Genomic DNA, 22,500 nt, shown 5'->3' on the forward strand with positions numbered 1-22,500 from the left:
TGTTCATTTGGTTTCAGTGTTGTACATAACAGCACACTTCGCAAAATATTAGAAATACAGCTCACTTTGATTTCGGCTCCACGGGCAAAAGATTGTTGTCGAAGTCCATTACTCGTCGCTTTTAAGATTCCAGATGTATTTGTCTTGTTTATCCAATTTAAGTTCCATTCTTGCGCCCCGTAAGGGTATATTTTGTTTAAATATGCACTGAAACGCCACGCGCGTTACAATGACTTTCGACGCCATTGCAGGTTTAATAATTAAATGTTCTTCTGTGTGCACCAGGAAAATCGACGCATTACCCCAGCCCTCTCAAACCTAACAAAATACGCACAGAAGACTCTATGCACAAAGACACCACTTAGCAGGGGAGTGACAGGCAAGACTTTTCCCGACACGGAAAAAAAATAACAAAAACCAAAAAACCCACGAAATGAAACCGAGATTCCGACTGGGTTTGGCAACCCAGTAATAAAGACACAGAATGACTGTAGAAAACAAAACTAGAATTGTATCGGACAAAGAAATTTGTACTTACATGCCATTCTGGATCATTGCTATAGCACACTCCCGATGCACCTTGTGCGAACATGGCAATATTTGGCAGCCACTAAATGCATCCTAAAATGGAATGAGTTTAAATTTCAAAAATGCGTGGAAAAAGACAAAATTGAATTAAGACATAAACGCACTCATGCCCTAGAATTTGGAACTCCGACAGAATACCAAGACAATCAAATGAAGACGGGTTGGGCAAGGTATATCCTGCGTTTAATGGCCGTTCATTATTTTGGAAACCGACGTTACTGAAATGGTAAACTGTTTTAGCCCAATAAAAAACTGCTGTTTGCCTCTGTCTCAAAGCAAGTCCAGTCAAACGAAAATCAGTTTGATTGGCCGGAAAATGTTCGACCATTTTTCAATTGTATTGCGTATCAAGAATCGCTATCAAACAGACGCAAACAGCAACTCGTTAATGGGCTATCGAAAAAACTCTTGGTGTTTAGCACAAAGGGACATGTAAATAATTCGCGAAGTTTGAGCAAACCTCCAAGCAGATGCAGCATTCATCGTGGCCGGAATCGGGACGGCATTTGTGGTTCCCCTCAAGTCGTTTGTCCAAACATACATTGCAAACTTCACAGTGGAATGACTTGTCAGCGTGGATTCTAAGTCACAAGAAAAATAATACTAAATACCCCTAAAAGTGCGCCTCATTGTCTGTTGAGAATAGTTCACCATTTTCAGTCTCTTTTATAACAACATACTGCTCCACCTAGCATCCTTTATAGCATATACGATTTTGTTTCCGCTTATATACTACCTGTTCCTATGAAATTACATTCTGACCATGCGCTTTCGAAATTTATCCTCGACAAATACATATATCTTACTGGAGGATTTAGCGTGTAGCATCACGGGATATTTTTATAGTCTCGCTGTATTTTGGCGAGCCCGTAGGGCCAGTCAAAATACAAATAGACCACAGTGTTACTTAACTTCATCCGATAAGAAACAACAACAAATTTCTGTTGTGCTGTCAAACGCTGCTAGCACCTCCCAAAGCTTGTCAACTGTCTCGATAGAAGAGAAAACTGAGACGGCTTGTTTCAACATCCGGGCGGATACCCTCGTATAGGGATAACCTCTGGTATCTTTCCCTTTCATTGTATTGAATGAATAAAGTTGGTATTTTACCGGTTTTTTTTTCCCAAAACTTCCAGATCGGAAAGGTAATTTTTTATTCTGTTCGCGCTGAAGAACCTTCAAAAGGTTCGTAGTTCGTAGTGAAAAGAGACTGAAATAACAGTGTCTGATGACTCAAGTAAGAGTCAGTAATTGAATTTTTATTAAGCTTATTTAAGGCTAGTTCACTTATTATTATGGCCTAACTAACGGTGTTATATGTTAAAGGCCCAGATTCGCCCAAAAGCCATTGCGCGCCGTGACTGAATTTCGTTTGACACGAAATTACCTAAATATCTGACATGTCGTTTCCCGCGTGATTCGCCTGAGTGCCTTTAGCCAATCACATGACGTATTTGGACAAGTCGTCATTTGAAAAACAAAAACAAACGACCGCAATGACTTTTGGGCGAAGGTGGGCCTTTAACGTTTCTCTAATTTAGGAACCGGGTAATTTTGTTTGTGTTATACCCGTATTTGTATTAAGGCCTGCTTTTCAATCTCTACAGTGATGTATATTTATTGTCCATATAATAAAAAGAAAGTTACACGTTAGCTCGAAGATATGAAATTTATGTTCTCGTGGCAAGAACAATATCTCACTCGTTTGCTCACTCGTGAGATATTGTCCTTGCCACCTGGGATAAAATTCAGGGCCCAGTTATTCGAAGGGTGGATAGCGCTATCCACCTTTTTAACAACCGAGGCCATATGTTCTCCACACTAGGTAATATCCTCTATGTACAAATGAGAGGAATATTGGTACTCGTTTCGTGAGTTTTCTGTTCAGTAACTAATATAGTCTCTTTCCCCCTGGCTAACTCACCGGCAGATTCCACATTTTTCACAGTGATAGGGATTCTTGTCCACGTTTGTAAAGTGCTTGCATATAGAGCAAAAATAGGCGGCCATCTTTTTACCGCATTTGCCGCAAACTCCACTGTTTTCATCAATCTTCCGAAAAAAGTAGAAAAATAATGTGAAAACATATGTTCCAATGATTGTTGCGCAAAGACAAAAAGATGAAAGCCAAGAGGCATCTTTTATCCAGAATATACCAAAAATGAGGCTAACCCTAAAAACATAACATTGTTAATTTCACGTCAAAGGCAATGTCACGTAGTTTCACATTGCGTTACAAAGACTAAGAGTGGCGAATTTTTTTTCTTCTTTTTTTCATCTTTTGAGTAAGAACTATGGTCTTGAAAGCCTTATTTTAGAACTTTATTTGAACTGCCTTATGTAGATTAATACCGTCAAGTTTCTGAGGAATAACTTCGTGAAAATTGTTATAAATACACCTAAATAAATTATATTACAAACAACAAACTTACACACTTGTACTTAAACTTAAACTTAATAGATGGTTTTCACCTGACGTCACAGCAGCCATGTTGGTGCACAGAACGGCAGAGAAAAAGGTCTTTTGGGAATTTGACTCAATTATAATGAAAAACATGAGCCATACACCTTATTCCAAAATGGCCGCCATTTAAATATTCTTTTTTTTTTTTAAATTCAAATTAGCCCTTGATGCCTCGTTCTTAAGCTTAAAATTCAAAAGAATCTTTTATCTTGAACGACGCAACAAGGGCCAATTTGTATGCGCATAAATCAGCGGCCATTTTGGAATAAGGTGTATAATTTGCTATTGTTTTGTGCACCAACATGGCCGTCTCATCACGTGATTGAAAACCATCTATACAAGACTACGGTACAGCGTGTAATTATCATTAATTATTATTATTATTATTCACTTGTACAAATGTATAATTGTCATAATTGCACATTTGTACTTAATACAAGACTTTGGTAAAACTTGTGCATTAAACTAATACCTACACAAAATCCAATGGCAACTTGTCTTTCGCAAAGAAAGAGCTTGGACAAAAACGGAGGTGATCCTTATTTCGACAATTAAGAAATTGTCATTTACAGACAACTGAAAAATTCTGGTGGATTCCCTGGGAATCGATCCCATGACTTCTGCAATGATGGTGCAATACTCTACCGAAAAGCCACAAGTGAGTATTGTTTATGTACACCATGTCAATGTTGTTTACTGTTTTTTTTCAAATTACTTCGAGCTCCCGCTTGAACCAATGTTAAAAGCTCTCTCCCTCAAACCCGCCTGAAAGCTCTATCCCTACAGCATGGAAAAAAAAAAAAAGAAAAGAAAAGACTCACCTCTTGTTCATGCTCGCAAAAAGAGCACTTGAGGTGCGTCGCATGGCATGCTTTGGCTTCTTCATTTTCACAGTTTCTTGAGGTATTATGGCATCGATGACAAGGATAGAATTGTGTACAACAAGGAAACCGCACTCGACAATGTCGCTGGTAATGTTCGCAGAGCCACGGAGAACGCGCAGAAACTGCCTCCTGCTGCTGCGGCCATTGCTCTGCTTCCTGTATCTCTCTTTCCTCCCTCTCCCTCCTTTCTCTCTCTCGTCTTTCCCTAATCATTCGTTCCTTTCTTTCTATTTCTCGTTCAAACTGTTCCCGTTCTTCTCTTTCCCTAAGCACCCGTTCAACCAACGCAGAGGCATCCGCCACACGTCGCTCTAAAGCAAGAAGTGAATCGTCGATCGGCTCGATATCGTTTGTTCCATTCTCTCTGTTCAACAAAGCTCCTCTGGAGTTGTTTTCATTGACATTAACAGAAACTGGTGCAAGGCTGGTCTCCGCATTTTCATCAACAGGTGTGGCTGAGGAAACAACTGAATTTCTACTTGTGTTGTTAACAGGACTCGGTGCATTGTCACTTGCACTAACAACAAGAGGCCGACTTGTTGTAGCTGAGACAACTCTGGTAGAAAAAACACTGGAGGCCGAAACCGAGATTTGAGGAGGCAAACCACAATTGCCCATAATGAGAGCACTTCCAGCGGTAGTGGTACCTGGTTCGTGACGCCTCTTCACAATTGATTGTTGTGGTCCAAGTGATAGATCAGCATTGTGTGACCTTTCATTCGCGGCCTGCTCATCTACGAACGCGGAATCACTGTCACTCACGACATGTCTTTGAGTGGCATATAGTGACTGTCCCGGCCGAATTCCAGCAGCACCATCATCCAATGGGCCAAAAGTAAGGCCCGAATTTGACAATCGATAAGCAAAACCCGAACGGGTGATTCCTGAAGTTGCGTTACTCCGCCAATGTAATGGCACCTGCCCCATGTGTGTGCTATGTTGGACGTAAGGGAAATAAGATTCCCTAATATAATCTCCTTGCCCTGTAACTCCATGATCAATATGTAGAAAGCCATCAACGTTACTTGCACCATTGCTTGATGAGCCATTCCAACCCACAGTGACATTACTTAGTCCTGTGTGGTTAGGCAAAGGTGCTGCTGCTGCAGGTGCACTGTTTCCATACAATCTTTCATTGTAAGAACGACCACCGAGTAATCCTACTCTTTCAAAACCACCACTAGGGACAGGTGAGAAAGCATTGCCATCAGATCTCACAAACGAATTATTCCCCACTGCCGCCGCCTGACAAGCTCCAAAATATGGCCTAACTCTGTAAGCTTCTGATGCATTTGTCTTTCCATCAACAACAGAAGTTACCTGCGATGTATCATTACCGAGAAATGAAAAATCTATACCATTTGTGAACAGACTTTCATGAACAGCTTTGTCTTGTGAATGTCGTACTAAGAAATCCCCAGCCAAACCATCGGATACAGGGCTGGCGATTGGTGGGGGCGGTGGTGGTGATATAGCAACCTGTGAACGTTGTGTTTGAGAACTTTTGGGTCGAGCGCCTAAACGTTCCCAGTCAGTCGAAGAGGAACTGGATTCATCAGATTCATGCATTCTCAATGCTGTTTGACCATGTGCATTGGAACTTTGTTGCAGCTGGAGGGGATTTCCATCAACAACATGTGAGCTTACTGGATCAATCAAACGGCAGAATACAGAACTATCCGAAGAGCTGATCTGTGAATCATACTCAAATAATGGAGACGTTCTTGCGTCAGATTGGCTTGTTCTTGTTGCCCCATAACCGGAATCAGCAGACTGTCCCTGAATGTCTTCAACCTCAGTATTTCCCCCATCAGTCACATCATCTGTACTGTTCAATAACTGAACGTGCCCTGAAACCTCTTCTTCACTGTTGCCTGTCTTGAGCCCCTGGTCACTCTCATTGACGATCTCAACACGTGCTGCAGAAGAATGAGTAGTTAAGGACAATTCTGGTGCTTTTGCTGACTTCTCGTAAGATCCTTGTGAGCTGCTAGTTGAACAAACTGGTGTACTTTCAGCGGAGCTTAAAGGCAATGAATCAGACGAACTAACTGATATGCTGCTACCACCACTCAATGGGCCACTTTGATCAAGGACACAAATGCCTTGTTTGGAACTGGCTCCGACCTTATCCTTGGGTAGAAGATCACTATCCGCAATGTTAATTGACACCGGATCCTCACTGTCACTCTCAAAAGAAACGGATGCATACAAGTCGCAGTTATGATCTGGTGTAAACTTCTGGCCATTGTCTTCACTTCCGTGTGCAAAACCTATAGTGGACTTACAAGACATTTGAGTTACACAACTTTCTTCATCTAGTTCTTGTTCTCGATCTTGCAATCTTTCACCTCTCGATGGAACAGAATCGGAAGATGTTCCAGCACTGACTGAAATTTCAAACAAGGTGGCAAAATTAATGCATGTACCTGCATCAGAGAGGTGAACAATGCTACTAATGTCTGAAGATCAAAAACAGCAGGTACACTGTAAGTGGAACAAAACAGGATCAAAACAAGCATATGTACATCGAAAGGGAGACTTGTGACCCTTGCACTCCTCTGGAGCATTTGTCTTTTACAGACACCTGAAAAACTGAGTGAGTGGCTTCATTGGTCAGTGGTAGACCATTGCACCGACATCACAGCGGTCATGCACCTGAATTTTTCAGGTGTCTGTTTTTCATTGTGTCCAGCTAAGAGCGAGGATAACGTCTCCGTTTTGCCTATGGTCCACACTTCAAATAGATACATTTGTTTCACTTCAATGTACATTGCAACAGTGGCTGAGGAACAGCATCTAAAATACTGGAACACGGTGTGGAAAAGAAAACGAACTCAGATCCTAACATTATTGAGTTAGGAATGGAAATGTAATTGTAATTTCAAGTAAAGCTATGATCCTCGCAGTTATGGCCACAATTTTAGCAATTGCGTAAAGAAGCCTGATAAATTCAGGACTTCAACAGGGTTTGAACCAGCTCCAAACGTCAGTGGCTTCATAGCTCAGTTGATTAGAGCGTCGCAATGTTATCACGAGGTCACGGGTTCAAACCCCGTTGCCGCTGGGAGCTGGTCATTTGCGGATTCTAATTTTCCCGTGACGAATGAATCAATGAACGAAATGATATATGAAATGAATCATATACTGAACTGCGGATATGAAGTGAAGTAAAGCTATAATCCTCGCAGTTATGGCCACAATTTTAGCAATTGCGTAAAGAAGCATGATAAATTCAGCCTACACCAAAATCTTTTTTTCCCCATAGACCATTTTACGGGTACGGTGGCCATTTTGAAATCTATTTTAAATAGCTATTATGGAATTCTAAGGGGGTGTGCATACTAATTTGCCCCCTTCGAATCCCATAACTGCTATTCGAAACATAAGATTTCAAAATGGCCACCATATCCGTAAAATGGTCTATGGATCAGAGAATTCAGTCCATACCACTGGTTTTACTCTCAGGATAGGGTAATCCAAGTTTCTCCAGGAGGTCAAAGCGCTGGATCCCTTTAAGCAGCTCTCCAATGTCTGTGCACGGGTGTTCGCTTACTCTTTCCACCTCTTTTAACAGTTCAAAGCCCACTTTCATCTTGGCAAGCCTGAAACCATCAACTTTGCCCCTGGCCAGAGTCTTCATCTGTTTAAATTCCTCAGCCGATAACGAGTTGGAAATGTCTATAAACCTTGCTTGCAAGTTAAAACCTGCCAAAATATTGCACAACAGAGGTGGATTTTAACATTAATCTTCCAAAATTCCCAGAGCAACTAAGGGGCACACGTTCTACAGCACCCTTAAAAATATAGATCATGTGTCTGCCCTACGGGGAAGGGAACCCTGCGGTGTGAAACCAATGCAGATCTAGTAATTTTGACCACACCAGATAAAACAAAACAAAGAAAGAAAAATCAGGCATAAGAATGATGTAGGAGCCTGAAAGGTCAAACTGCCACATCAAAATACTGTTCACATACCTGGGTTGTCTTGGAGAGAAGCTGCTCCACCAAGAAGTCTTCCATTGGTGGTTCCACATTTGAATGATGCACTGGCCCTCCAAGATATACTCTCATCACTAGCAATTTCTCTGGTTACTGAAAGAAGTTTGCCACTGCGTTTCTCTCTGTCCTCAAGAAACAGATATCGTCCAACTTCTGCTTTGAGTTGCTGATTTTCTGCCTCCCTCTGCCTTAGCTGTTCCTTCAATTCATTTAGAGCGGTTTTCAATTGAGTGTCGAAAGTAATTAGATAATTACTTTGGTTTTGGTTTTGGTTTGGTTTTTCTGTGCGTTCCTATTGGGTGTGCGAAAATTTTCTACCAATCACTGATGAGGTTTGATTTGTCAGCCAATCAAGTTAGGAAGAAAAACCAATAAAGATATTGGTCGACATCACGAAAGCGGGGAAGAAATTGGCGTGTAACGATAGCATTACGTTTTCGTTTCTTTTTTTTTTTTTTTTTCCGTTCATCCGTTGTGTATTTTGTTTGACGAATGTTCTGTTAGACCTATGATTTGATGTGCCTTCCGAAAGTTTTGTTTTGGTTTGGTTTTGTTACACGGTCGGCGGAATGTTGTGTTGACGGACATGGCGTGGAGAATTAACAAGCATGGTGGCGTTTACAAAAAAGGAGCAGCTTTTCCTTTGCAGAAGCGATACCAAATTGCCGCATCCTATCTTCGAACTGGCAGTTGTGGTGCTGCTGCAGCGGAGAACATGTGTACTTACGACACTGCGCGAAACATCGTCAACAAGTTTTTGACGACTGGCCTTTTTGACCCGGGAGGAAGAGGTTCACCGCACACGATTATGCCGCCATGGAAAGTGGCCTACCTGGAAGCACTTGTTACACACGACCCATTTATGTATCTCACTGAAATCCAGAAAGCCCTTCGAGACGACCTAAACTTACCTGTAGCTGAAATTCCATCTATTCCTACAATTTGCAGAACTCTTATCAGTTTAGATTTAACGAGACACAAGGCAGCAAAGGTACCATTGGAAAGGTTTACACCTCAGAACAGAGCTCGACGAACGGCTTTTGTGGAATGGAGAAGAACTGTTGACCCAAGAAAGCTTTATTTTGTTGACGAGACTGCTATTCAACTCGTTAATGGGGTACGAACCACCGGACGGTGCCACACAAATAGCAATGTTCCCGTAGTCACGAACAGAGGAGACGAACGCGTGAAAATGTCAGTATTAAGTGTGATCGGCTACGACAGCGGAATCATTGGAGCATACCCTATCCACGGAAGCTTCAACAGACTTCAGTTTAACTACGGTATGACACAATATTTTGTTCCTTTAATTCCACGCGATTCATTCCTGGTAATGGACAATGCTTCGATTCACAATGAAAGAGACCTAATAAACATTTTAGCACCTAAGAACATTACCCTTGTTAAACTACCACCGTATTCTTATGACTTCAACCCAATCGAACTTGTATTCGGTAGTGTCAAAGTGTATGTTAGGAGATGGCCTGAGCTACTCAGTGCCAACATGTCATTTGCCATTGTAAATGCATTTTTGCAAGTTCATGTCCGCAGCGTCCAGAAATTTTACCGCAAGTGTTGGCAAGTTATGAGTTAGTAGTTATTACGAACCCTTTGCATTCTATTTAACAAATAGATTCCATGTTGCCGTGCGTCTGTTCAGTAATAGATCACAGATGACGTCAAAATGTGGTAAGAACAAAAAAGTGGCACAAGAGGCGATAGCCGAGTGTGTCACTGATGTTCTTACCACATTTTGACGTCTTCTGTGATCTATTACTGAACAGACGCACGGCAACATGGAATCTATTTGTTTTATATAATAAAGAATTAAACTTTATTCGCATAAAAGCTGATGGTGACGTCAATCGTGCGTCTGTCCTCTAATAGATCGTAGGCAAGAACCAATCAAAATCGGGTTTCGACAAAACACTGACCCCCGGTCAACTGACCCCCTTACTGACCCCCCTACTGACCCACTATAAAATCAATGGGAAAATGAATACTGCTTACTTAAGCCTCAACAACCCTTTTTAAACGGCATTGTTCAACAGTATTTAAGTCTAAGCACCCATTTTAAAAAGGTTAGTTTTCGATTATTGTTGTGATGGCCGATTACTTCATGTAAGCTAACCTTTTTAAAATGGGTGCTTAGACTTAAATACTGTTGAACAATGCTGTTTAAAAAGGGTTTTTGAGGCTTAAGTAAGCAGTATTCATTTTCCCATTGATTTTATAGTGGGTCAGTAGGGGGGTCAGTAAGGGGGTCAGTTGACCGGGGGTCAGTGTTTTGTCGAAACCCATCAAAATCCGTGAATAACTTGGGTTATTATATAAATTGGAATAGTCTAGCTTACAGTACAGGATGCAAAATAGGACTTATCAAAAGGGGTGTGTTAGTGTGTGTGTGGTGGGGGAGGGGTGAGGGTAGGTGGCCAAATGTCTTCTTGAAATGGTTTAGTTTTGAGTTTAGACCATAATTTCTTGAAAAGATGTTGAATTGGTAAAATTTGAAAAGAAAATCTAAGGTTTGTTCTCTTGTGCGACCTATCTGTGCCTGTCCCCTAAGTAGGTTTCCTTCATCCATCTCCCCTTATTGGTAATGAGGCATTCAAATAATTTTTTGCCAGATTGCAGACTACCACCTCTGCATCCCTGAGCATTGTGAAGCCAGTGCTATGCCAAAGTTTTCAACTCCTCTGGTTTGAAGAGCAGTTTTGGAAAGCTTGTTTCCAAAATGGTGCAGTGAGTCTTAAAGTAGAAATAGAGCAGTGTTTTCACATTTTCAATGCTACTGGTATTTCCTTACTTAAACAAATGACTTCAAAATATGTTTTGGGTCTACAAAAAAGTCAACTAACCTTTCGTCTTTTATGACACAGGATTTCATATAATTATTTTCTCGATTGAAACTTTGAGCTTAAAAATGTGTGGATGAACTTGTTGCTTCAACACAGAGGTGAATTGGATTGGTAGTACAGTAAAAAGCAAATTTTAAGGTTGAAAGATCCCTTCCTGATAATGTCATTAGAACTAAATGCTACTGACATGACAATCATAAAACTGCAACTGTCATTACACAATATGAACTGATGTAAAAAATCAATTTTTTTTTTGTAATTTTGTTTGTTTGGTTACTTCATGATTCCTTTTTTTTTTCTTTTTTTTTATATTGAGGAAGGTACATTTTTGTTTTTGTGGATGGAGAGGCTGGGGTACAAAAAGTTGACAGTACATTGTATTCTAAAAAGGATCAATAATAATTGATCCCTTTCAGAATAATGTATATGTGCTGAAAAGGGGTGGCAAACAGTAGCAGGGAAAACATGGATCTCAGAATTTCTGTATATAATTTAAATGATTTTTAGAGAATTTTGGTTTACAATGGGTCATCAAGACTTGTTTTTGTATGCCCCTTCCTACCTTTGAGTAACAACCTTTTGTGCTTAAGGTCTCAGACTTACATACATAATTTGGATTTTACTATTTGCCAACCCTTTTATGTTAAGGATATATGTGATAAAATTGACATTGTAGTTGCTCTCAAAGAACCACCAACATGTAATGAGTTTGAAGAATGAGAACTGAAAATATTTAATGCAATTTTTTGCTGGAATGCTTCAGACTTGAGAACTTGTGGATTTTAGTTTACCAAGATGCAACTTGAGAGTCTCTCTACTTGCAATGTTAAATAATGTTTGCAACATTTCATTACATAATACCAAAACATTAAATTTAAATGTCCTCCAAAAAAGTTGTCGACTGTTTCTTTGCAATCACCCGATGGAGATAGGGGAATAATAGGAGCATGTAAGCACGTTTGCATGGGGGTGGTAGATAAGATGTGTCTCCTTGTTGTAAAGCGTTACATTCCCACTTTGGGGAGGTGAGGGAGTCTTTGGTTGAAAAAGACTGGTACAAAAGATTGTCAAGCACATTGCCACTGTGTGCCATCCATATTGACAGAAAGCTTTGCAAGATCAGGTTTAATAACTCACCCATTAAAAGAGACAAAGGTTGTGACAACCAATGCCAATGAAAGCCAGCTAGTAAAGGTAAGTGTGTTCCAAATATAAATCTGTAGCCACTGTATTAGCACTCATTTATTATCTTCTTTTTCTTTGCTTTGTTGTACGATTGCAGCCATTTATTTATAAAATGACCATTCAGGGCTTCAGGTTTTATATAAGCTTAAGTGTACTGCCCCACTTGTCCTTTTGTGCTAATACTTCCACAGCGTCTGACAATGGAGGTGTGCAGACTGTGGCTTATGTGATAAAATTAATTTCCATGATTTTTAATATCAGGTAATTTTGGTTGTATTTTTACAAATGCAGTAGACCTTACCAAAATTTTGTGTTGTTTTCAAAATCCTACTTGTATTTCACGGACACACATGAGAAAAATGGATGAAAAGCAGAAAGTTAACAGGGTAATGCGATGTTTTCTCGGGCAGCTTCATCCTAATTCATGTTCTCTTTCAAGAGGGTAACAATCTAGCATGGCACATCATGATATAATAGCTTTTTTCAGGGTGTCAAGCAGCACATCAGCTCAAGAAAATAGAAAAATTGGAAATTTGACCACAACAAAATAGGAAAAACGTGAAAAAATAGGAAAAAATATAAAATTTCACAAGTAGCTTACACAGCACATCGGCTTACCCACACAAGCCTACAATCTTTTTTTAAAATGATCTTCACTACCTTCTGTTCCATCCTTACAACTTTAGTTTGGAAATGTCAGTTATCCTTCCATGACAAAACACTCACCAGTATATACCGGTAGTCACCTGGCCCCAGTTGTTCAAATGATGGATAGTGCTATCCACCGGATAAATAACTATCCAGTGGGTAAGTTATAGCGAAACCAATTCCACTATCCAATGGATAGTGATTTATCCAGTGGATAGCGTTATCCATGGAGCCTGACAGACACAGTATGAAGTATGATTGCTTCAAATGCTACAGCCCTCCAAAACCCAATTGAGCTCCCCAGCACTATATTTGAAGTTTCCAAGAACTCAGCAATAGTTAAGTTTTCTTGAAATCAACAATCATGAACAATAAAAAGTTCACAAATTAATCCTTTTTAGTGTAAAGGAAAAGAAATTGATGCTCTCCCAGGGCCCATACCCCTGAGTACATTTTTCTTTCAGGGTCAAGGGCTAGAAATTTCACTTTAAAAGGGTGATGAACAAAACACTGCCCACCCAGTCAACAGTCAGTGTGGACTACCCCGAAAGAACTACTGAATGTAACTGAGCTGTTTAACATTTTGTAAGCTATTTAGATTGTCATTGTTCAGAATGATCTTATGGCACTGTAACCATGAGACATCCGTATGTATACATGTTTGGTGTTAAAGTCCCCAGAAACAAAATTGAAAAAAGAAAATTCTTTTATGCTGATGCACATATAGACTCGAGCTTAAATTCTAGCTCAAATTTTCAAATGTAAATTCTCAAAGAAAAGTTTTGAACCAGACCAACAAAAAGCGACAATAAAAATGAATGAATGAATTAACATACGGAAATGAAAAGTCTTGCCAGGACAATTATAATCAGTGACACACTCAAAACATCTCCAATGTTAATTAACTTGTCTGGGTCTGGTTCAGGATTTCATATTTTTCATACAACCTTCCACAATAAAACTAAACAGCAGTAAGCCACACTCTTGACTGTGCTATAATTCATGAAGTAAGTACCCATACTCTCATATAACTACGCTTGCTCATTGTTTTAATGATGCAAATAATTGCTGAGCTTTAATAAGCAGTCAATGGACTAGCAGTTCGAATCTGCTTATGTCCAAAACGTGAAGAGAAGAGGGTGTATTTTTTCACAAATGTATTGCCAAAGGAAAGGTGGAAAAGTGACGAAAAACTCCTTTCACGTTGAGAAGAAATGTTGCACAGCTCAAAGGCGGGGCCTACCATCCAGAGGGTGCCCACAATGTGGGCAAAAATGGAAATCCTGTGCCTCACAAGTGTACCCACAGTGAGGGCACCTGAATGGCCTTCTGCCACTTGTGTGCCCTTCAGGAAAACTTAAGAAGCTTGACAGGGGGTCTGGAAGTGCAGAAGAGGAGGGAAGGGAGTCTTCTGCACCAGAAAAACTTAACACAAGTGATGATGGTGATGATAAAGATAGTGGTGATGATGACGAGCCAGTTGAGGATGAAGTTAGACTAACCAAAAAATCAACAGTTTTACCAAAATCAAAGGAAAACGAGGAAAAACAATCATCCAGCATGTTGGAAAACTGTGGAAATAAAGCTGAAAGTCGGCGGAGGTTTTCACAATCATCCACTGTCATAGTACACATGGGTTGTTGTAATTGAGCCTGGCCGCTTGCTTCATTGGTCGTCAGATGGTCAAGCACAGTGTTTACATTTTCCCCACATTCCCTGAACAACTGCTCCAAAGTTGTAAAGGGAATGTGAGGAAAGGCTGCCTCCAGTTGCGTGAGGGCCATGACTGCTGACGGCTGTCTTTCTGTTACCTGCCCATGGTTCTCTGTCTGCACGATTTAAAATAAAGGTTTATATAAATTAACGCATCCGTTGATTTTCAGAACACACTTTAACAATGTTTTCCTCCAAAACAATTTTGACATCCTCCAGGAGGATAATGACATTTTACTCACATCAAGAGCACTAGTAAATCACAATTCTATTACTACCTACTGTGAAGGTTGTTATACAATCCAGGCGAAATGGAAATTAAAGTTGGTTTCGGGATGGACCTTCACAAAAGTTATGGGGATTGGGGGAACAAGGATAGGTGCATAAAAATGTCATTTATAGTAAACAACAAGAAATATCAATTATTTAAATTGCGGGTATTATCCATCTAAAAGGGCCACAATCAGATGGTTTTTAATTGTATTAATACTACGTTTCGTTCTTCAGCACCATGCTATGGATTTGATCATCCAAAAATAGAAAAAACACCACTTTTGAACACTTATTAGACATGGAAAAACAAGACAGCACTTATTCATGGGGTAAATATGCATTATAGAAGGTAGCAACCAATACATTTATATTTACTTTTTTTCCTTTTATTTACTTACCCTCTGCATACTGCCTTCTGAATAGGCCCTCAAAGCCCTTGCATGGTTGGTTAGGAATGGCAGCTTTTTCTCCTCTTCTGAGAGATTTGCCATGAAATTGTTGACAAATCTGTTCATTTGCTCATTTTTGTTTTCATCCTTCAAACGCTTTGCTTTAGCTACATGTAGGGTAAAAACGAACAAAACTGAACGCAGTGTAAAAAATATTGAGGAAAAGGCTCACCAACGAATTTAGTACAATCCATATCTCAATGGCAAAAAAATAATAATTAAGCTTTAACCTTTCTTCATGAAGAAGATATTTGCATTACTGCTAAAAAGGTAAAAACACTTTGCTTGCTCTCCACAGGTCTACATCCCTTTTTCATTTATCAACTTAACGTAGTAAAAGGAAAAGTGCATTTCCCTTCACCCATTTTACCGATAATTCAAGTTTACTGACCATCTCTGGTAGCCGCAGCTACACAAGTTGACAACCTTCAAATACATAATTTTTGATCTTAAAGAAACAGACCAAGGAGGGTCGCACGGCTGAGGTAAGCTTTGTTGCAAACCTACCGAAAATGAAGATGTTTGCATCACCGTACTGTATCGAGAAAGAGGTAGAAACCATTTTGCTAGCCGTCCACAGGTGAACGGTTATCCCTTTTTCTTTCATCTATTATCATTAACATAGTAAAAGGAAAAAAAATTCATTTCCGTTCGTCAATCTTTACGATAATTCTAATGAAATATCTAGTAGAGTAACAGTTTACTTACCGGCTCTGGCAGCCGCAACCGAAGTGGCACTCGCTTTTTGTCCAGAATTTGCTACTGCGAGAACATTAGCAGCGGAAACAGTTCCGAGAGTTCCGGCGACCGCAGCGACCGGTGTTGTTGTGGTGCTGGTGACTGTGGATGTCTCTATATTCCTCAAATTGCGGTGATAGGAATTTCTGTGCCGCGTTCTGGTACAATTCAGGCAGACACAGTCCTTCCAAGGGCAACTCGCTCTATGAGCGTGTGTAACCCTTGTTGAGACCCCATGGTTTTTACAAAAATTACAAAAGTGTGGGCCAGGCATACTAGACAACAAAGACAAAATCGTGACCCAAACAGAAAAAAAATTGTTTCGCCCTAGCTACGGAGCGGTCACACGATTTTCCCGCCAAAAGGACGCCGTTCGCCACTAGCCGTCAGCAGAAAGCTACACAGCGTTTGAATACATGTATATTTTTTCCTTTAAAAAAGAACCAGACTATGGGTACTTTCTCCGGTTGTCTGTTAGACTATCGGCAACCGCGAATGGCTCTGAGAATAATTTGGTTTTACAAAAGCAATTTCATCAAAGAATACAAACTCATCCCCCTGAGTTGTGACCCGTAAAGCAGAGAATTTCAATGGAGACTTTTCAAAGCATAAGGCAAAATATTAAACGAAGTACGAAATATTAGCCTAACTTACATCACACCGCCCAAGTAGTTCTTCCAAAAGAAGACGAAGACGAGCTGGTAAGCTACCGAACAATGAAGCTGGCCAGCAATATTCCTGAAGGAGGCCAACGCGAAGTCTTGCGTTTACGGCACGAAGTGGGGAAAAACATGTATCTACGTTCCCAAATACCGCTCCCGTAAATAATGATACCCACCACAACATCTTTCCGTTCCAAAGCATTTATTCCAATGCCATTTTCATCTAAATACAGCTCTCAAAATCTCAAAAGCCCGGCCGACGATTCACAGTCATAAAGAAATGGCGGCGATTGAAAGTTCGCGAATTCAGTGGTGGATATTTGATCCCTGTTGATTGGTTAGTTTTTTCATGACGCCATAGAGTGATACAATGTTGTATTTCATTGGGTAGTTGTTTACAATTGGTTTTGGTTTTACTTCTCCTTGTGATTGGCTGAGTAATTGGTTTTTAATTTAATTGGTTTTGGTTTTACGACACTCAATTGAAAATCGCTCTATTTGTTCCAGTAATTCAAAGGAATTATTCTGAAAGCTTGCAGACTCCTCGTTCTTACTTAACATGAAAGGATCAAGAACCCTACATGTATTTCTGGGAACTCTCACTCCAATACCGTTTGCAGCTGACACTTTCATTTCCTCCAAGGAATTTTGACATTGCGGATGAGGGTTTGCTCCAATCTGCATATCATGACATTCATTAGACTCTCTAAAAGGCACTTCAGACACCACAATGCTTTCTGGTTGTTTCAAAACACCATCTATTGAATGACAGTTATCTGTGATTTTTTTCTCATTTAATTCAGTCTTGAACTCACAAACGTCTGCATGTTGGTGTGTTTCCTTTGCTGTTGGTTTACTTTGTGCTTTGGCTAGACAGCCATCAGCCAAAGGCTCCTCTTGTAATTGTTTGTGACGACCAAAGCACCCAATCGGGGTTGAGGATACAGAAGACAACTTTCTTAGAGTGAACGGATCACACGGTGAAGACAACTCTGGACTTACTGGTAGCGAGTTGAGAGAAGATGCTGAAAGAAATTCTGATGACAGGAAGGAGTGGTCTTCAAAGCTGTCATTATGAGGGACGACACTGTTCAAGGCCCCATGCTCGGGTGCAACATTCCTGTCGCTCAACAGGTACTCCAACAGGCATAAGTAAACATCTGCATGACTTCCAGAGTGAACCTCCTATTAAACATACAGACAAAAATAATATTTCTACCGCATACCTCATCATAAAAATTTAATACTGTGATAACAAGATAGGAACAATATTGGAGACACTTTAAGCCATGGACGTTTCTCAGTTACATTGTATGGCAACAAAATTAATCTGATCCAACCATCGACAATGCGTTTCGACAGCTCTGTGCCATCATGAGCAGATTTTGTAAAGTCCTTATGTAAAAGTTTGAGTTATGCCCTTCAAGAAAGCCTGAATAATGTTACAAATGTATTTTATGATAAAGGAAAACTAGCTGATGGCTAAAAATCTCATGGAAATTTTTTTTATTGGTAATTCAGCCCATCCCTCTCTGCAGAGCCTGCCAACATATTGTCATTAGATTTGCTTTAGCCTTTCCCAAAATAGATGATAGCTAGCTGTTGAATATTTTTTTCTAGCACCCCACTCTGTTTTTACCTGAAATCCTCATTCCCCCACCCCCCCCCCCCCAACATTTTTAAATAACCCTCTCCTTCCTGGCTAAGACTAGGCAATTTTACTCATCAGTGGGCGACACTTGAGAGGTGAATGGGTTAAAGTCAATTTAGGGCATGTGTTAAACAGCTAAATTATTGTGAGCATCAATAACAATTTTTCATAAAAAAAAAAAGCAGTTCAAAATTTTCAACTTTTGCCTAATTCTCTCCCCATTGTGCAAACTATGAGAATACATGTATTTTTCTCTTTCATTGGCACCAAGCAATCAGTCAACTATGGGGGATGTGGTACTAACTGTGATTTTTTAAGAACCAATTTCATGGCAAAAAAATAGTGGAAATTAAGCCAACAAATTTGTTTGCATACACTGTAGCTAAATATCTGCAATGCAGAAAAAAACACCAGAAAACTCTGTGTAGGCTGAAAATCTCAAACATTTTACCTGATTCTGAAGTGTGCTCAAATGGCATTCTTTATCAAAGTCAGGTTTTAAGACCTGTGCACTTGCACAACCAAGAGATGATTTCTTTGATGAGAATCGTTTAAGGTCACTTTCCTTGCCACAATTCCCTGTTGAAGATTCTTTGTTGCTTCCTTCACAATGCAAGGATAGCCTACACATGCAAGTCACTCTATTTAAAAGATGTTTAGTGCCTGAATCTAACTCTTTCTCTATGAAAGAGTCATTTGCACAATTGTTGAAGAGTATTCCGGCTTGAGTACTAGTGATGGATGATTCAGTCTTGACCGCAGAGCTGCAATTAACATTTGAATATTCCTTGATGCAAACCATACTCCGACCTTCACAAGGCAACTGCACAAAAGGCTCAAAACAGATTCTGACAGCTTCACACAGAGACAACATCACATTTTGTAGAGCAGATTGCACGGAAAAACAGAAACCATTTGACTTCGACTCATTCAAATGACGGCATTTGACTCTCAATACTGGTAACTCCTTGTCCACAAAAACAGAAAAGTGAGAATACCTGCTGTGTTGAGAACGGAAAAATGCAAAATTCATACATGGAGAATGACCATCAGCAACCTCAACAGCTTCTATGTCATTTAGCAATGGTTCTTTACTTGAAATAAAAACCAAGAAATCAAATGCTAGTTCAGCAGTGTGCTTGTTCAAAAATTCATAGGAAAGGTAAGAGACATGAACAGCAGGCTCCTGAGGTGATGAATCCTCTAAAGCCCAAGAAGTCAAGTAATCAAAATTTGCACAGTCTTTATGTGGTTCGCCCAACTGAACCTCAACTAATAGAGGAAGACAATCAAGTTGAGCATACAGAGAAAAAGGTCTCAGAGGAAGTTCAAGATAGAAGTCATCGGTCTCCTCGTAACTCTTTCTGAATTTGGGTTGCATAAAGAGTGTGCTGACACTTTCACGGATCTGAAAGTTCAAATTCTTTAACTCTTTCATCTCTTGAATTTTGCAAGAGGTCCTCCAAAACAGAATGCAAGATGAATTCTTGCAACGTGATATTACTACCTCATCATCATTTAAGGATTGTGAGTTCACTTCTGGATCTGGGAAAATGAAAAAGTAAATATTTGGGCCTGCAAGGCAAGATATGCCACTGACAAAATAACAATGCCCTGCCAAGTCAATTATTCCTTGTCCTTCAGTGTCACTCTCCTCTGCAAGACTCACAATGGAATCAAGATACTTCTGCCTGTCATCTTTTCCGTTTTTCATGGAGACAAGGCTGGCAAGGGAAAGCATCTTGGCACTCTGATAGAGAAGCCTTTCTTTAAAATAGCTAGTATTGAATTCAGTGAACAACTTTTCAACTTCATGCATAACATCATGATGCAACCAACTCCAGGATTCATCAGATAAAGGAGAGTCCTTCAGTGCATCAACAAAACATTTTTCACCTTCCTTTTTGTTGCCTAAGCATAATTGAAAGAGACCAATCATACCCTGGCACAGCTTCATAACAGGATGTCCAAGTTGAAGCCCAAGACTACGGTAAATTTCAACAGCCTTATTTACTTCGTTGATAGCAGCACCTTTGTCAACTTTCTGCAGAATCAGTCCAGCTTGGACATGCGCACTACCTGTCTTGGGAGAGATTTCGCCAAAACTATATGTAAGTATTTCCACTGCGTTTTGCACTGCATTTACATGAAGAATCTCTTTGGCATGCTCAAAATTTCTTTCTTCAATCTGTAACTGTTCAAGCTTAAGGGAAATGCTTGCAACTTCAAAGTGCTGACTGTTTAAATCCCCAAAAAAGGTCAAAGCCTCAGTTAGGTTTGTGGAGGCATCACCCAAGTTGTTGTTCAGCATGGCACAAGAACCTAATAACTTCTTGCAATGTGCCACTAAATGGTTTCTCCCAAAGTGCTTGATCAAAATTGCATCAGCTTGCTTTAGGTCATTTTCAGCATCCCTTATCATTCCACAGCCATACATGTATTTAAACTGACCAACCTGAAACAGCATCAACCCATACAAGAGATCCTTTCGTCCATCCGTCAAAAGAAAGGCAGAATCCAGCTTCTCCAATAACTTCAGAGCTTCCTCATGAAGACCATTCCTGTGGATAACTCTTGCAGCTATGAAAACTGTTCTTATGAGGTCTGCATTCAAAGACTGTGCATCTGCCTTCTCTAAAAAAAGAAATAAGTAAGAGCTACAATGCCAAAGCTCTTGTACTTCAATTTTCTCACCAGTTTGCTCTTTGAGCTGGATTTCCATCAACCATTTTCTAACATCAATTTTAGATGCTTTTCTTGCACCAAAGTTGTACTTTCCACCAATCCTGAGAATAAGGCAAAACTTTTCAAAGTTTCCACACTCACTCAAAAGATCAGCTGCTCTTCTCAAAACCTTCATAGGCAGATCAATGTCATTTGTCGATCTCATGGTGATGTCATGACACAAGTCAGCTGCATCATTGCAAAAATCACATGCCTTCTCATAATCTCCGAGGATCATGTACAAAGCTGCTAAGTTTAATGTGACAATAGCATTTTTCAGATGGTCCTCCTCTTGCTGGAACCATTTTTTCGCTTTCAAAAAGCATTCCTCACTCCTTTCATACATCGCTTTTAAACTCAACATTACTCCAAGATCATTCATCACAATACTAGCATCAGGAGAATCACAGTTTTCAATTACAATAGTCAGCACTTTTTCCAAACATTCTTTGCTTCCTTGTTTGAAGGCTAAAGTACCAAGGGCATAAAGGCAATTTGTGGGGCTGAAACGCTCATCATGTTCACTAAACAAGAGAATGAAATCCAGTAGGGTGTCATTCAAATGTTTTAAAATCTCCTGTTTGCAATAATGTAGAACGAGAATAAAATCATTTCCCTTTTCTTTGGTACCATCAGTTGAATGGCAAGATCCTATGTCAATATCCTGGCAATTGCTTGCTCCTTCTGGCTGTTTACCTCTCAGTGATGGTGCAAAAAGAAGCTGCAATCTTCTCATCAGGGTAGACAAATCCATGTTGACTGGCCAACAAAATTGGCCTGCAAGAATGAAATGAGTATACCAGGTCACATAAATTACAACAATAAAGTGCCTCTACACCAAAGTGATGGATGACCTTGCCAGAACACATAAACACAGTCCTAAAGAGCCTTCTGAAAATTCGGCTTTTTAGAGTTGCTTACTCTTATTTGTGCTGATATAATTATCTTCATTTGACATCTATTATATTTATGCACATTACAAGAGAAGAATTAAAAAAAACATGACTTGAAACAGATACATATAATATACTGGTATATGATATACATGTATATATACATAGTTTACGTCATAGAAAGTGCGCCATACGGGGTTTTATTCACGAGTTGTTTGTGTCAAAACAACTCATGAATAAAACCCTGTACAAAGCACTGTCTATGTCGTGAGCTGTTTATTACACACGAGACGAGAATTTTCATTGAAATACATGTAGTTTTAGGAAAGCAAATTGGAAACCAAAAACTCACTAACTATACAACCAAATGCAAATTTAATTTAATTCAATAACAAAGTACGATTTGCATGATTGAGATGCATGAGCGATTGGCTTGGAAAGGCCTTTACGCTATCATTGGTTGGTTATACTTCCACATGTGAAAGAGCTGTACGCCATTTTGATTGGCTGTATAGGCTTCTTTCACATGTGAAAATAAAGCGTATAGATTTGTACAAATGAGCTTTACGGAATAAAATTCTCATTTTATGTGTAATAAATATATTTATAGACTTCTCACAAGCCTCCTTTTTTTTTCAAACCATGGAAATGTAGCACAACTACGAACCAAGCCTTTCATTTCCCTTTAAGTATGAAAGTATGAAGTCATTATAGGAAAGTATTTTCTTTACATAAAAGCTCTTAACGGTAAATTTTACATCATTAATG

General features: G+C 39.7%; 4 protein-coding genes across 14 annotated transcripts in view; 1 reads left to right on the plus strand and 3 right to left on the minus strand.

Annotated features, from left to right (window-relative positions):
- LOC137988039 (uncharacterized) overlaps positions 1 to 8,015 on the minus strand; it is a 14,738-nt gene extending 6,723 nt beyond the window's left edge. The window contains exons 1-6 of the mRNA XM_068834107.1: positions 7,915 to 8,015; positions 7,387 to 7,644; positions 3,874 to 6,326; positions 2,513 to 2,640; positions 1,049 to 1,169; positions 539 to 621 (exon numbers count right to left, since the gene is read on the minus strand). Coding sequence (XP_068690208.1) covers positions 539 to 621; positions 1,049 to 1,169; positions 2,513 to 2,640; positions 3,874 to 6,326; positions 7,387 to 7,579 — 2,978 coding nt within the window. The 5' untranslated portion in view covers positions 7,580 to 7,644; positions 7,915 to 8,015. The remainder of the gene's footprint in view (positions 1 to 538; positions 622 to 1,048; positions 1,170 to 2,512; positions 2,641 to 3,873; positions 6,327 to 7,386; positions 7,645 to 7,914) is intronic.
- Positions 8,016 to 8,155: 140 nt separating this feature from the next.
- Positions 8,156 to 11,689, plus strand: LOC137988040 (uncharacterized). 2 transcript variants are annotated; one of them, XM_068834108.1, is made up of 2 exons: positions 8,156 to 9,221; positions 10,566 to 11,689. In XM_068834108.1, the coding sequence occupies exons 1-2, from the start codon at positions 8,525 to 8,527 to the stop codon at positions 10,592 to 10,594; spliced, it is 726 nt and encodes a 241-aa protein (XP_068690209.1). In that variant the 5' UTR covers positions 8,156 to 8,524; the 3' UTR covers positions 10,595 to 11,689. The 2 variants fall into 2 exon arrangements, 1 of the variants encoding a protein (XP_068690209.1); XR_011120726.1 differs by having other exon boundaries at positions 8,208 to 9,853; positions 10,222 to 11,689.
- A 1,069-nt stretch (positions 11,690 to 12,758) lies between these two features.
- Positions 12,759 to 16,076, minus strand: LOC137988024 (uncharacterized). The gene is made up of 4 exons (XM_068834089.1): positions 15,773 to 16,076; positions 15,014 to 15,171; positions 13,873 to 14,458; positions 12,759 to 12,862 (listed from the first exon to the last, which is right to left on the minus strand). Exons 1-4 carry the CDS (start codon positions 16,074 to 16,076, stop codon positions 12,759 to 12,761), a joined length of 1,152 nt encoding a protein of 383 aa, XP_068690190.1.
- Positions 15,565 to 22,500, minus strand: part of LOC137988038 (uncharacterized) — a 140,145-nt gene continuing 133,209 nt past the window's right edge. For 9 of the 10 annotated variants that reach the window (XM_068834098.1, XM_068834097.1, XM_068834102.1 and 6 more), the window contains 2 exons: positions 18,567 to 21,616; positions 15,566 to 17,649 (listed from right to left, as the gene is read on the minus strand). In XM_068834098.1, coding sequence (XP_068690199.1) covers positions 16,918 to 17,649; positions 18,567 to 21,593 — 3,759 coding nt within the window. In that variant the 5' untranslated portion in view covers positions 21,594 to 21,616 and the 3' untranslated portion in view covers positions 15,566 to 16,917. Of the gene's footprint in view, positions 17,650 to 18,566; positions 21,617 to 22,500 lie in introns of all 10 variants that reach the window. The other variant, XM_068834106.1, reaches the window with a different exon arrangement.

The sequence above is a fragment of the Montipora foliosa genome, unplaced genomic scaffold, assembly GCF_036669935.1.
Source record: "Montipora foliosa isolate CH-2021 unplaced genomic scaffold, ASM3666993v2 scaffold_403, whole genome shotgun sequence".
NCBI classification, from domain to species: domain Eukaryota; kingdom Metazoa; phylum Cnidaria; class Anthozoa; order Scleractinia; family Acroporidae; genus Montipora; species Montipora foliosa.

Coding starts and splice junctions, on each gene's coding strand:
- LOC137988040 (XM_068834108.1), top strand. CDS start 8,525: ATGGCGTGGAGAATTAACAAGCATGGTGGCGTTTACAAAAAAGGAGCA. Junction 9,222..10,565: donor CAGACTTCAGTTTAACTACG/GTATGACACAAT, acceptor ATTTTTTGCCAG/ATTGCAGACTACCACCTCTG.
- LOC137988024 (XM_068834089.1), bottom strand. CDS start 16,076: ATGCCTGGCCCACACTTTTGTAATTTTTGTAAAAACCATGGGGTCTCA. Junction 15,172..15,772: donor GGTTGCGGCTGCCAGAGCCG/GTAAGTAAACTG, acceptor CCCTACATGTAG/CTAAAGCAAAGCGTTTGAAG. Junction 14,459..15,013: donor CAGAAGGCAGTATGCAGAGG/GTAAGTAAATAA, acceptor TAAATCGTGCAG/ACAGAGAACCATGGGCAGGT.